Here is a 13,292-nt window from a genome sequence, read left to right on the forward strand (position 1 = left end):
TAGGGCAGTGTTTTGTATTTATATAGACCTGAGATTTATTTTAATATAATTTTCTAATTTTGTGTCGTCTACTACCAACTTTGCTCTTATGTGGACCTTAGCAGGTTTCTCTATATTGCAGCGCAGCTAGCGCTCGTCCGGACTATACACTTCTTGACTTTAATTTTTATTTTGAAAAATGCTTAACGGTTTTTTTTCTTCTTTTTTTGCATTTTCGAGCTCCTCTTTCATTTCTTTAAAACGAGAAATCCACATTTATTTGGGAAATGTAATCAACATATCTTGCTTAAATCATGAAGACAAACTTTTTCATTTAATTGTAGTAGTAGCATGTGTCATATTTGTTTTTGACGTTGCGGTAGCATGTAATCATAGCTTTTGTATTGCTTTAAATTGTGAAGTAAGATGGTAGCTGGTTTAACTCTGAGTCTCTAACCCCATGAAGCGATTCCTTAATGCGCTTCTAGCATTGGTCCATTTTTTTTGTTTTGGTTAGTTTTCATGCTAGACTAGTGTGTCTAAATATGCTTCACCCACTACAAAATAATGATCATTTAACATCATTTATTTTATTTATTTGTATTAGTTATAAATGATGTAAAAACATTTTACATCACTTAAATAAATGATTATGAAAGTGGTGATGTGAATAATTTGCATCGATACAAAAATATAAATTATTTACATCAATTACTGTAAATGATGCTAATATGTAGTATCAATTATAAGAAATGATATTAAGTTTACATTAGTTCTTAAAATGATGTAAGTGTTGACATCGATTAAAACAATTGATTTTAATTATTTATATCATTTATTAATAACTCAAGCTAAATTAGTTTCAGATTTTTAAATGATTTAGTAGCTAATTATATCATTTAATTATCATATAACCATTATTCTCGTTTCTACATAATTGATGATAAATAATAATAATGGATAAATCAAATAAAATCATTTTCCATTATTTCTTTGATCCATCGAAATAAATTCTGACAAAAAATATATACAGAGAAGCAAAATAACGGGAAAAAGAAAATGATGAACTTTCAGAAGAAAAAAAACAGTTAACAAAATTAATCATGAGGATTTCTTCAGTTGTGATTCTTCTTTTTCCTTTTTTTTTTTTTCTCGTTCTCTTTATCTGTATTCATCTTGGATTTCCGTTGGTCGTGAAGCTGAATCAGTTCAATAGACTAGATTCAGTGAAGAATTCTCCATCAGCCACGTTATATAACTGCATATGTGCTTCTCTCAAACTCCTTCCAATGAATCTTTTTCTTTGTCTGCTATAACTCAGATTCTGCAAAACAATAATAAAAGATTGATCATTTTATAATTGTGTTACAATAAAACGTATTGAAACAAACACAGATTCCCCATTTGATAGTGACTTCTTACCGTTACTTTTATCACTTGCTAACGTAAATGAATATAACTTGTTTTCAGGAAGAACTGATATGAAGAGAATCAAAGTTAATGTTTGTACATTTATACATAATTCAAAAAAAATCAATGAAGCACAAACACAATTATAAGATCCAAATTAAAAGAAAAACTGTGAACTTATCTTAGTCAAAGTGACAAAGGCAGATCATCGTCTTGGTATTGCTAGGTGATGAACCACATGTTTCACCGTGAACATGATTTTTATACAGAGAGAGTGAGGGAGAAAAAATATAGCTTATCATGAAAATAAAAATGGGTTTAAACTATGATTGAGCAGTTAGAGAAACATGATAGAGAACGTGAAGAAGGAGAAATTCTAGGGATATTTTCAACGTGAAATGTTTGTTACTAGTAACAAATAAAATATATAAAACTATAAATCACAAATCAAGTTATAAAAGTTCTCGACACTTGTAATTAACATCAACTAGATCTCGATCCGCGCAACCGCGCAGATTTTTGTTTTCATTTATTTTTATATAAATATTTTGTTTTCAATTCTAAATTGGTATATATTATAATATATATGTGTCTATTAATTTTTAAAACATAATAAGTTTACTGTATATTTTTTTCATTGAATAGATTGTTTCAAACTTTCACATGTATTTGTATCTTCTTCTACATATATATTTTCGGATTATTATTTTATTAATAAAATCGTAACTATATATATAAAGATTAGTAAAATATTGGTTTATTGTCATATTCAAAGATATTGTAACATTTCACAAATTTAGAAAATTTTTAAAAAATTAAACTCTTCACTTCATAGATTTATATTATTGAGTAAATAATTCAACATTTAGTTTTTGTTTAAATTTTTTAAAATAAACTATATAGTTTAAAATTTGTTTTCATTGGCTTAAGGTAGTAAAGATTAATCATTGTTAGATAATATGATTTTTTTTATTTAAAAAAAATATTTATAATTTTAAAAGTTAACGCCGACAAATATTTAAATATTTAGCAAATAGAAGTATAGTATTACAACACTAAATTATATCTATTTAATTTATACTATCTATAAATCCAATGGATCATCTATTGTTTAAATCCAATTATTGATAGCCCAATAAAAATTTCTGTTAGGCCCAAAATTTAAATGATAAGATTAGATATTAAATGTAACATGACTTTCTAGGAATAGGTCAATTAGATCAATTTTTAAAAAAATCACAGATGAATCAAGGTTGTGACTTCTGTTTTAATATATAAGATAGATAAAAATAATAATTTTAGTTAACATCACTTTCTTTGTTGATGTAAATGTTGCATCTTTTTTTAATTGATGCTAACAAAAAATTACAAAAACATCAGTTAAATAATTGATGTGAATCTACATTACTGTGTCAATTACATAAAATGATGTGAATTAATATAGATTTGTATCAGTTTTATTAAAATGATGTTAAACAAGTGAATAAAACTATTAATGGACTTTAATAATATATTTTGTATCATTTACTAAATAAGTAATTTAAACAAGTATCAGTTCTTTTTGTGATACTATTTATCTGATGTAATTTAACCTTTTTCTTGTAGTGACCCATCTCTAATTATCCCCTACACGGACTTATACCGTACATTTAAATACCATTGTCATACAAATCTTTTACTGTTGTGTGAAGATGTTGTAGTCGTATGTCCGTGTTTTTGTTCTAAGAAAATTATACTCTTGTATTTCTTGGACATACTGAACCTCTAAATTGCCGCTTACAATGATGTTAATGTAAGACAGAAGACAATGGGTCTCAACACTAATCAAGCCCAGACTGATTCTGGAAGTAAAGAAGGACGAGGCCAAGTATGAAACACGCTCTACAGAATAGAGCATCAACGGCTCTATCCGGAAAAGCTAAAGATGAAGACTACAAAGCCAGCTACTCTCATCCAAATCCGATTTGCTACTCACTTATTATTTTTAGCTAATAGATATATCTAAAAAGTTCTATGGTCTAGTATAAAGACTTCTGTAATAGCTCTGTAAGCGTTACGCTTTTGAATTATAATATTCAGAAATGCACTTGTGTTGTTTAGTTTTTATAAACCCAGTTGTCTTCTGCGACATCTGCTAAAAATGATGTTGATTCCATGATATTGCGAACACTTGTTCGGAAAAATTAGTGTCATGGGTGAAATGACTGATGTCCACATGTAATTTGTGGGGAGTTTTTTTTTTCTGTGTGCGACAGTTGGGAATGTAAATATACTGCCATTTATCCATTATCTTTTATATATTATTTGAGGTAGTCATGTGTCATCTCTACTATAGTTTTTAGAATCTTTAGAGAAATAGATTGATTCATTTAAATATATAATAAGTTTTTATTAAATTAATCATAAATTAATTATTAATATTTTTCATTGTTTCTTTAAATACGGAATTACCTAATGTGATTAAATTATATATGATAATTAATGATTTCGAATAATAAAGATTTGATAAAAAAATTAGTGTATCTTCTACTATTTTATTTTAATTTTAAATTATTAAAATAAATTAAATAACCACATTAACCATATAATAAAAATTTAGATTTTCGTATAAGTTATATTTTGAACTTATTAAAACGACTATAAATTACTAAAACTGTTAAAAGTCTCACATTTAAATTTTTTTGATCCATTGTTTTGTTGTGAAAAAAATACAAATGATTACAAAATCATATAATTAGAAAGTCCCATTTTATAAATATTAAGATTAAAAGATATATATATATATATATATATATATATATATATTAATATCGATTAAATTAAACTATATACCATATAAAGATACATATATATTTAATTTCGAAATTTGCTTTGATTTTTTTTGATAAAACCTTTCAACAAATGTTAAAAACTTAATATTTAAATTTTAAACTTTGCACTGATTATGTTTTAAAAAATTATAAATTACTAAAACTATTAAACATCACACGATGAAAATTTTGTTATCAGTGATTAAAAGTTTCTTTTTAATAAAAAAATATAAATGATCAAAAAATCATATGAGTAGAAAGCATATCAATATTAAAAATATGCTATATATCTATGATGATATCATTTAAATCAAATTATACACCATATAAAATAGAAAAAGTGATTGTTTGGATTAATAATTTTTTATGTCTTTACACCAATTTAATTATATATATAATAGTTACTGAATTTTTAAATTATTAAATATATATTTATTATTTCATAATATGTAAAAAATATATAATAATTTGTATATATAATGTTCATTCCACACAAGGCACAAGTTTTAACATAGTATATTAAAAAAAGCATTAGAATCTTTTACCTCTGAAAAGTGTTATCATTAAAGTGATTTTTAGAATATCAAAATCATTAATTGTAATATATATTTTAATTATATTAGGTAATTTCGTAAGATTTATATAAGGAGGGAAGGAAAATATCATTTTGTACATTAATGATAATTTATGATTAATTTAATAAAAATGTATAGTGTATGTTTAGATAAACTAACTTAATTCTCTAGTGATAAATATCATAAACATACAGTATACATTTTTATTAAATTAATCATAAATTATCATTAATGTACAAAATGATATTTTCCTTCCCTCCTTATATAAATCTTACGAATTTACCTAATATAATTAAAATAGATATTACAATTAATGATTTTGAACGATAAAGATATGATAAAAATATTATATCATTCATCATTTTTTAATTTTATATTATTAAAATAAAATAAAAATACATATTCACCATATTAATAATAATTAATTTTTTTCGTATATGTTATATTTTGAATTCTATAAAACGACATTAAATTATTAAAATTGTAAATAAACTTCTCTATTTTTTTTTGTTCTTATTAAATTTTTCTGTTTATTTAAATTTATTTTATTTGGATTATATTGTGTGTTTTTACCAAATATTTACTATATATTGTTACTTAACTTTTTATTGTTTTATTTGTTATATATTAACCTTTTTCTAAGCTAATTTTAAGAAATCACTATTTTGATTATATATTAATCTTTGGATTGGTATTTCGTCATTTTATTAATTTTTATAAACTTGAAATTGATGAGATAATTTCATAAATGGATTTTCTCTTTTTGTTCGTATGAATTTCTTTAATTACTCTTAAAATTTATGTTTTGTACCTTAATATAATATGCATTTCATGAAATTATTATTTGTTGACTATAATTTTCACCAATCTCAGTTTATACTATCTATGTATCATAACTAAAATTTTATTGTTTCCTTTGTTATATCATATATTATTTTTGTTTTTTCAAAGAATTTCGTTTAATATATGAAAATAGTTTGAAGTTTAAATGGGATGAATCGTAGATAAGACGAATTTAGATAGAACGGATTTACCTATTTTAACATCTCTAACAAACATTTGATGCACTTTTATTAAATTTTCATCCCACAAAATATCTAGCGATTTAAAAACATGAATTAAAATTTAGTATTTAATAAATTGTAAGATGTTTACATTATTATTCGTTCATTTACTTAACTGTCTAATATACGGATTTAAACCATTTATTGGTTTAATGGTTTATCAGTTGATAATGGTTCATTTACTTAACTGTCTAATATACGGATTTAAACCATTTATTAAATGAGACTTTCTAATTTAATTGATAATGTATCAGCTGATAAACCATTAATCAAAACTGTGGCACTGTGGCATCTGAGGAGTTTTATACTCTATATTGGCACTGTGGCATCTGAGGATGAGATAGAAAATGAAAAAAATTAACTTCATCGCATGAAAAGTTTTCATTAGGATTAAGGGTTGGTCCACACTTCTTGAAATTTTTTATGTATTTAATTTAACATTTGTTTTTGTTTAAAATGATTTAGTTATGTATTTAGTGTGAACCTTTATTTTCGTTTTATTTTCTTTTCTTTTGGTTAAAATTATTTGATGTTAAAATATTCGACTTCACTTTCATTGTGATAAATAAATTTCATTATTCGATGGTTTATTGGTTAAAATTATTTGATGTTAAAATATTCGACTTCACTCTCATTGTGATAAATAAATTTCATTATTAGATGGTTTAGATTATTTCAATGGAGATTTGTTACATTTATCTTTCATTATATATGTTTAGTAATTTTCGTTTATATTCTTAATGTCGAATGCTTCTTATGTTATAATCATTTAAGCCCATTAAGATTTTAATTTAATAAATATTTTAGTGTTAAAAATTTATTTTTAAATGCTTATTTATTTTAAATGTCATAATACATAATTTAATCAATACGCATTTTAGAAAAGAATATTTTAAACACTTTAAAATAATAAAAATGAAAGCAATATAAATCAAACACTAAGAGATTAAAACAACAACAACACTAAGAATTCAGTTTTAATATTTATACAATTTAAATTTTATGTAAATAACACAAACATATTTAAACCCAACTTAACAAAATTAAAATTATTACATATATAATCATGTTTTCTTCTCTCCTACGAGGATACGTCATCGCCATGTCAATAAGTCGAGTACTCTGGTCGTGACACGTATCCCGTCATGCCAAAACTTTACGTTTCATTAACTAAATTCTGCAAGAAATGTGGGTTTCATATTGTGTTATTTGGGCTTCGTATTGTCCTCAAGGAGCTCATCCCATTTTCGTGAAACACTAAGACGCTTGATCCACATCATTTTAGAATTTAGGGTTCTTTACAATCTTGATATCAGCCATTAGAGAGACTGATATACAAAGGTCGGCATGACGATTCCATTCGTTGGGGTTTTGCTCACGTCCTTTCAACTTCTTTCCATCCATCGAAACTAGACAATTTTCAGATCCATTGCATTAAACATGTTCTTAACAACTATTTTCGAAATAACATCCCGTCTGTAGGGCGGGCCTACCCTAGTGTATATATATAAATAGTTCATTGCTAATTACAAAATTAGTGAAAATATTTACATAAAAAAATTTAAAATTAAAATATTGTTAAAATATTTATCAACAGATTTTTATAATAAGCTTTAAATATATATATTTGCTTTAACGAAATACTTGTTAATTTTTATATATGTATTATATAGTTTGCTAGTGTTAACCCGTCTTACCAACATATTGTATTTTTGAACATAAATATTTATAATTATGAAAATAAATTATATATAAATTAATTAATTTATATATAATTTTTGAAAATTAAGATCTTGTTAAAAAAATTTCAAACAGATTTGTTAGATTTTTAAAAATATATATTTTTATATTTAAAATGAAAAGATATCAAAAAATATTAAAATTAAAATAGTTCGATGATTCGATGTGTTATTAGTTTAAATAAAATACATTTAATAAAAAAATAAAGGATATTATAAATTTAAAAAATCACACATGAAAAAAAAATCATTACCTCTATTTTAATTGAATAGATTTAAATTATCACACATATATTAAATAAATTTAGCTTGTTACCATTTTAAATATACAAATCCATAAAATTTAGTAACAAAAAATTCTCTAGTTAGGATATTTGTTTTGGATGCCGGAATTTCAATTTTAAGAATATTATTGTTAGTTAACTGGAGTGAGAAAAAATAACCGGTAAAATCTCTAATTTTAAACCACATACCTAATGTCCAGCTTCCTTCTTCATTTTGTTCTGCACCATGTACGTAACATGCTTAAGTTAATCACATCAGCACATGAGAGTATTAACACATATAATCTGAAAATCTATGTGACTTTATTTCTTTCTCGGCTAAATCAACCATCAGTAAGAAACATAACATTGATAATTTGAGAAAACAAAGAGTGGTGGTAGACTCTCAGCAATAATTGTTGAGACTGGATATGATAAAAATTCTTAGAAAATCAAAACAATAATTTCTTCGTAAGAAAAGAATCACATTTGTATATGAGGAGCGCATGGAGTTCTTCTATAGCAGCATGTGCTACTCTCTTTCTTTCTTTTTTTTTTTTGATCAAACTCTCTTTCTTTCCATCTTCACTAATATGATCAATGACTGGAACAGATTTCTAGAATATAACTCAATCCCAAAGCTCGAGTTTAATCCCAACATCGTCTTGCCGTATGACGACCATAAGGTCAAGTTTAGTGAAATCAAGAATATTACGCAATCATCGATTTCACTGCTCATGGTCTTTTTGGTTCAAATGACAATGACGACGAACTTTGAGGAAATACCTAAAGGTTTTAATGAAATTTTGTATGATAAACACATGAAATAATTATTCCTAAGAGATGGTCCAAATTTAAAAAAAAAAATCACGCATGAAAAAATTCATGATTTTTATTTTAATAGATAAGATTGATGAACAAACTTTATTATTTCCTGAGATTTTTTTTGTTCAAATATCAATTCTTACATAACGCAACAATACCAGAAAATCATACGTGGACTTTCCATGGTATCAAGTTTTTTTTTGGTCTCCATATCAGTAACGTTGAAGGGGCACAAGTTGAAGAGGTACTTTTTTGACAATGGAGATATTACCAGTTTCTTCCATATCAATGTCTCCAAAGTTCATTCCATCAGGCAATGCCCAATCGAAAAAGTAAAGCAAATTCATCAATCCTAGTTCCACAGTAGCAACCCCCATTGGCATCGCGGGACACATCCTCCGACCAGAACCAAACGGTAACAGCTCAAAATGTTGTCCTCTGAAATCTACAGAACTATCAATAAACCGTTCAGGGATGAAATCTCCGGGGTCAGTCCAACGCTCTGGGTCACGTCCGATTGTCCATACGTTAATTTGAATTTGCGTTTTCGGGGGAATATCGTAGCCTTGGATCTTGACATGAGACATTGTTTCTCTTGGGAGTATAAATGGAAGTGCTGGATGTAGTCTGAATGTTTCCTTGATTATGAGCGTCAAGTAATCAACTTTGCCTAGATCATCTTCAGTGATTATTTCCTTTTTGTCCCCAAGGGTGGTTCGAATCGTTTCCTGAGCTTTCTTCATTGCTCTAGGGTTTCTAACGAGTTCTGACATCGCCCAAATCATTGTTACAGCACTAGTATCTACCCCCGCGAGAAATAGATCCTAAAATCACATAACAACACACATAAGATCGAGTTTAATTAATATTATCTGTTAATCTAATCACGTGGTTGAACACAAAACCAAGACTTTGAGGGTTTTACCATGAGGATAGCCTTGATATTATCAATATTGAGTTTGAAAGAATCTTCATTTCCTTGTTTATGGATCAAATCCAACAACAAGGAAACGATATCCGGGTCTTTCCTTCCTTCTAGTTTCAAGTGGTCATCAATCACATGCTGATAAAAAGCATCAAGCTCTTCAAAGACTTTGTTCATCTTCTTGTACCGTTGAAAGAACCAATCTAGGAATCTTCCAAGTGCACCAGGGAAGAAATCAGAGAAATTGAAAGTCCCTATAGCTTCTGCTGCTTCGGTGACAAGTTCTTCGATCCTTTCTTGATCGATAACAAAGCCATCTTCGTTGAAGTTCTGTCCTAAAGCTACTCTACAAATGATGCTTGCGGTGAGTGAGAAAATGGTTTTGCTTAAATCTAGAGGAGATTGTCTCAAAGCAGATTCAGACACTTTCTTCACCACAAGTCCAACCTCTTCCTCTCTGATATACCTAAACGATTGAACCCTCTTGAGGCTAAAAAGCTCGATCACCGCGAGTTTCCGCATTTCCCGCCAGTACGCACCGTATTCCGAAAGTGCGATGTCTTTGAAACCGTAAGTGAATTTTCCGGTCCCTACCGTCTTTGGTCGGCTGCAACATTCCAGGTCGTGAGTTTTGAGAACTGCTTCAGCTGCTTCACTCGATGAGATAACAACCACTGGAACCAACCCGAGACGGAGAAGCATCACTGGTCCGTATTTCATGGAGAGGTTATGAAAACATCTGTAAGGCAATCCTGCAAGATGGTGTAAGTTTCCAATGACTGGAAGACTTGAAGGGCTTGGAGGAAGGTTAAACTTTGAGTTTGTAATCTTTTTAAGAAAGTTTGATGATACGAGAGTAAAAACCAAAACCAAGAAGAAACAGAGCAAGATCCCTATTTTTAGAAAACTTTGTTTATTAGAGTGATGACCGACGCTTCCGATGAGCCTTGTATATAATAAAGGACTCGATATTATACCAAAATAATAATAATAGAGGGCTATCGAGTAGGCCTACTCGATAGAGGCCTGACAATATGATATTTATATTTAAATAGTATAGTATATATAATGTTTTAGCAAACATGTTTGGTGTGTACTGTTGGACGGAATCTTCGTCGGACGTCCGCTTCCCGCTTCGGAACCGGAATCGTAATCGAAACCTTGTGGAAGCTTGCGGAATCTCGCTTCCAAAACGATTTTAAAATATTATCTTTAAAATCCTGTTGGAAGCTCACGATTCCGTTTTGGAATCACGTTTCCGTTTAAAAAAAATGTAATGTATATAATCTATATAAAATAAAAAAAATTAATAGTAATGAATATTGAGTTATAAATATACAAATATTAAAAATAATACTATAAATTATCTTTATGCATTAAATTTTTTTATTAAAGATATAGCACATACTGAAATATATTAAGTCAATTATTTATGAAGTATTAAAAATAATTAATATAATATTTTTTTGTAAACTTAATTTATGTGTATTTTTACAGTTTTAATATAAAATCATTTCAAAATTATTATAAATGAATAAATGCTTTATTTCAAATTTAAATCATATAATTTTTAGTCCTAATTTTCTTAAAATTTATATATATATATTTATATATGAATATACGCTTCCAACACGTACCCGCTTCCTAATATTTTAAAAAATCTCGCTTCTGCGCTTCCTTACGCTTCCGCTTCCACGTACCCGCTTCCGTTTCCATGTAACTTAGGTACCAAATATTTATCTATCTCTTATATATTAAAAGAGAAACATTGTAATAAATACGTTCACATTAAACTTGACACATGTCACGTGTAGAATCATTGTAATAAATGCGTTCACACTAAAATGGACACATGTCACATGTAGAGAGCTACTCAGCCAAACTCTACATAAATATGTTCACACTATGTACTTTACGTTTTTTAATATAAAACTCACATTCATGGTTTTTTTTACGTTATTTTTACTAATTACGAATAGAACTGGACAAATTATTCATAAATTTTGATTCGATTCGTTATCGTTTTGATTCGAGCCGAAAAATCTGGATATATGTTACTCTACGAAGCAAATCAAATACTGAAATGCAAATCACAAATATCAATATTTATAGGAACGGATATCCAATTTGATATGTTATATGCACATATATATATACATATATTTAAAGAATTATATATAAGTTATATATTATATTTTATATAAATTTTACAATATTTTTGTTTTTAAATAATTTCATTTTAAGAATTTTATTTTTCATGTATTATTTTGAAAAAAAAAATGTCATTTAATAGTAATTATCAGTATCTTTATATATTTATCAACCATCTTTATATATTTTTACATAAACATACATGTACACATTGACGTGAGCACCTTATAACTAAGTATTTTACCACAAATGAAATATCTAATTTTTCTGGAAGTTAAATTATTCTTTTTCTTAATGTTTTTTTCACTATCGACCAAATTGTAGTAAAATAATTTGTCTTAGTAAAATTTTTTTAACCATTATCCGTTTAAAAACTATAATATGAAACCACTGGTTCGACATCACGACTATCTAAGATTCATAACATGAAAACAAACAAATAATAGTAATTTTTGATTATCACAGGAAAAAAAACCCAAAAACATCAAACATTTTAACCGAACAAACTAAATAAATATTAATTTATAATGATAGTTATATTTTAGGAGATTAAAAAGAAAAAAAACCAACCTAAAACCGAACCGATATCCGGATTAAACAGATTAATGTCTTCTTATTAAAACATAACAAAACTAATAATCACATTCTGCGCAAGGCGCGGTTATTACCTAGTATATCTATCTATATATATAAAGGAAACTTACCTCTCTTCTCCTGTGTCCACGTCAGCAAGAGCACAAGGGCAAAAGACTCCACGTGTGATCACTTTAATTTTAAGTGTTTCACGCCTGGCACACAATAATGGACCTGAATTTTCAAAACGAGCCCACAAAATCAGAATTACTTATAATGAACTAAACTTCCTACGGAGCCCACCAGAAGCTCCTCCTTCGAACTCTCTTCTTCATATTTTTTTTTCTTTTGAAAACAGCTCTCGTCTTCGTCGTCTATATTGTTCTCTTTTCCAGTGGAGAAACATAACTATATGTAACGCTTTCTCCACCATTGAGAAAATATATTAAGTTTCACCATTAACTCACTCCGTTCAACTTTCCCACTACTCGAATTTAATTACTCATCTTCCCATCTTCTTTGCAAATCCCTAATTTTCCATACCATAAGTAGTGATGCAGCCATCTACATATCTCATTGTTTCACAAGATTCATCATCGTTTCTTCCTTATAGTGGTGACGCGTGTCATGTAGAGTCAAGAACCAAAAGATGAGTGATACAGAGGAAGCCATGAATGATCTGCGATGACCTTTCATACACACATGAGGGTGTACCGGATCGGTTCAAGACAATCGAGTATTATGGGTTCACCTCAAGTTATCAGATAAAACTCTATCCCTATTCTTTCATATTCAATTCACTGTAAGAAGAAAAGTTCCAAACTTTTTCATTTTTTTTTTAATTTGTTAAAAGTTGTGACTGATTTGTATCTTTTGGGTCCAGCGTAGTTATTCTTCTCCAACACAAGCTGCAATCACTAAGGATCTCAGTTTAACTGTAGCTGAGGACCTGAGGTACTTAACCAATTTTTCTGTCTA

General features: G+C 27.6%; 1 protein-coding gene across 2 annotated transcripts; it reads right to left on the bottom strand.

Moving 5' to 3' along the window:
- Positions 1 to 8,750: 8,750 nt before the first annotated feature.
- On the bottom strand, positions 8,751 to 10,539 carry LOC106337679 (cytochrome P450 71B2-like). Of its 2 annotated transcripts, XM_013776802.1 has the most exons (3): positions 10,130 to 10,206; positions 9,591 to 10,056; positions 8,751 to 9,489 (listed from the first exon to the last, which is right to left on the bottom strand). In XM_013776802.1, exons 1-3 carry the CDS (start codon positions 10,204 to 10,206, stop codon positions 8,878 to 8,880), a joined length of 1,155 nt encoding a protein of 384 aa, XP_013632256.1. In that variant the 3' UTR covers positions 8,751 to 8,877. The 2 variants fall into 2 exon arrangements, with proteins under 2 accessions (XP_013632256.1, XP_013632255.1); XM_013776801.1 differs by having other exon boundaries at positions 9,591 to 10,539.
- Between the last annotated feature and the right edge of the window lie 2,753 nt (positions 10,540 to 13,292).

This window comes from Brassica oleracea, chromosome C4 (genome assembly GCF_000695525.1).
Source record: "Brassica oleracea var. oleracea cultivar TO1000 chromosome C4, BOL, whole genome shotgun sequence".
NCBI lineage: Eukaryota > Viridiplantae > Streptophyta > Magnoliopsida > Brassicales > Brassicaceae > Brassica > Brassica oleracea.

Coding starts and splice junctions, on each gene's coding strand:
- LOC106337679 (XM_013776801.1), bottom strand. CDS start 10,310: ATGAAATACGGACCAGTGATGCTTCTCCGTCTCGGGTTGGTTCCAGTG. Junction 9,490..9,590: donor ATATCAAGGCTATCCTCATG/GTAAAACCCTCA, acceptor ATGTGATTTTAG/GATCTATTTCTCGCGGGGGT.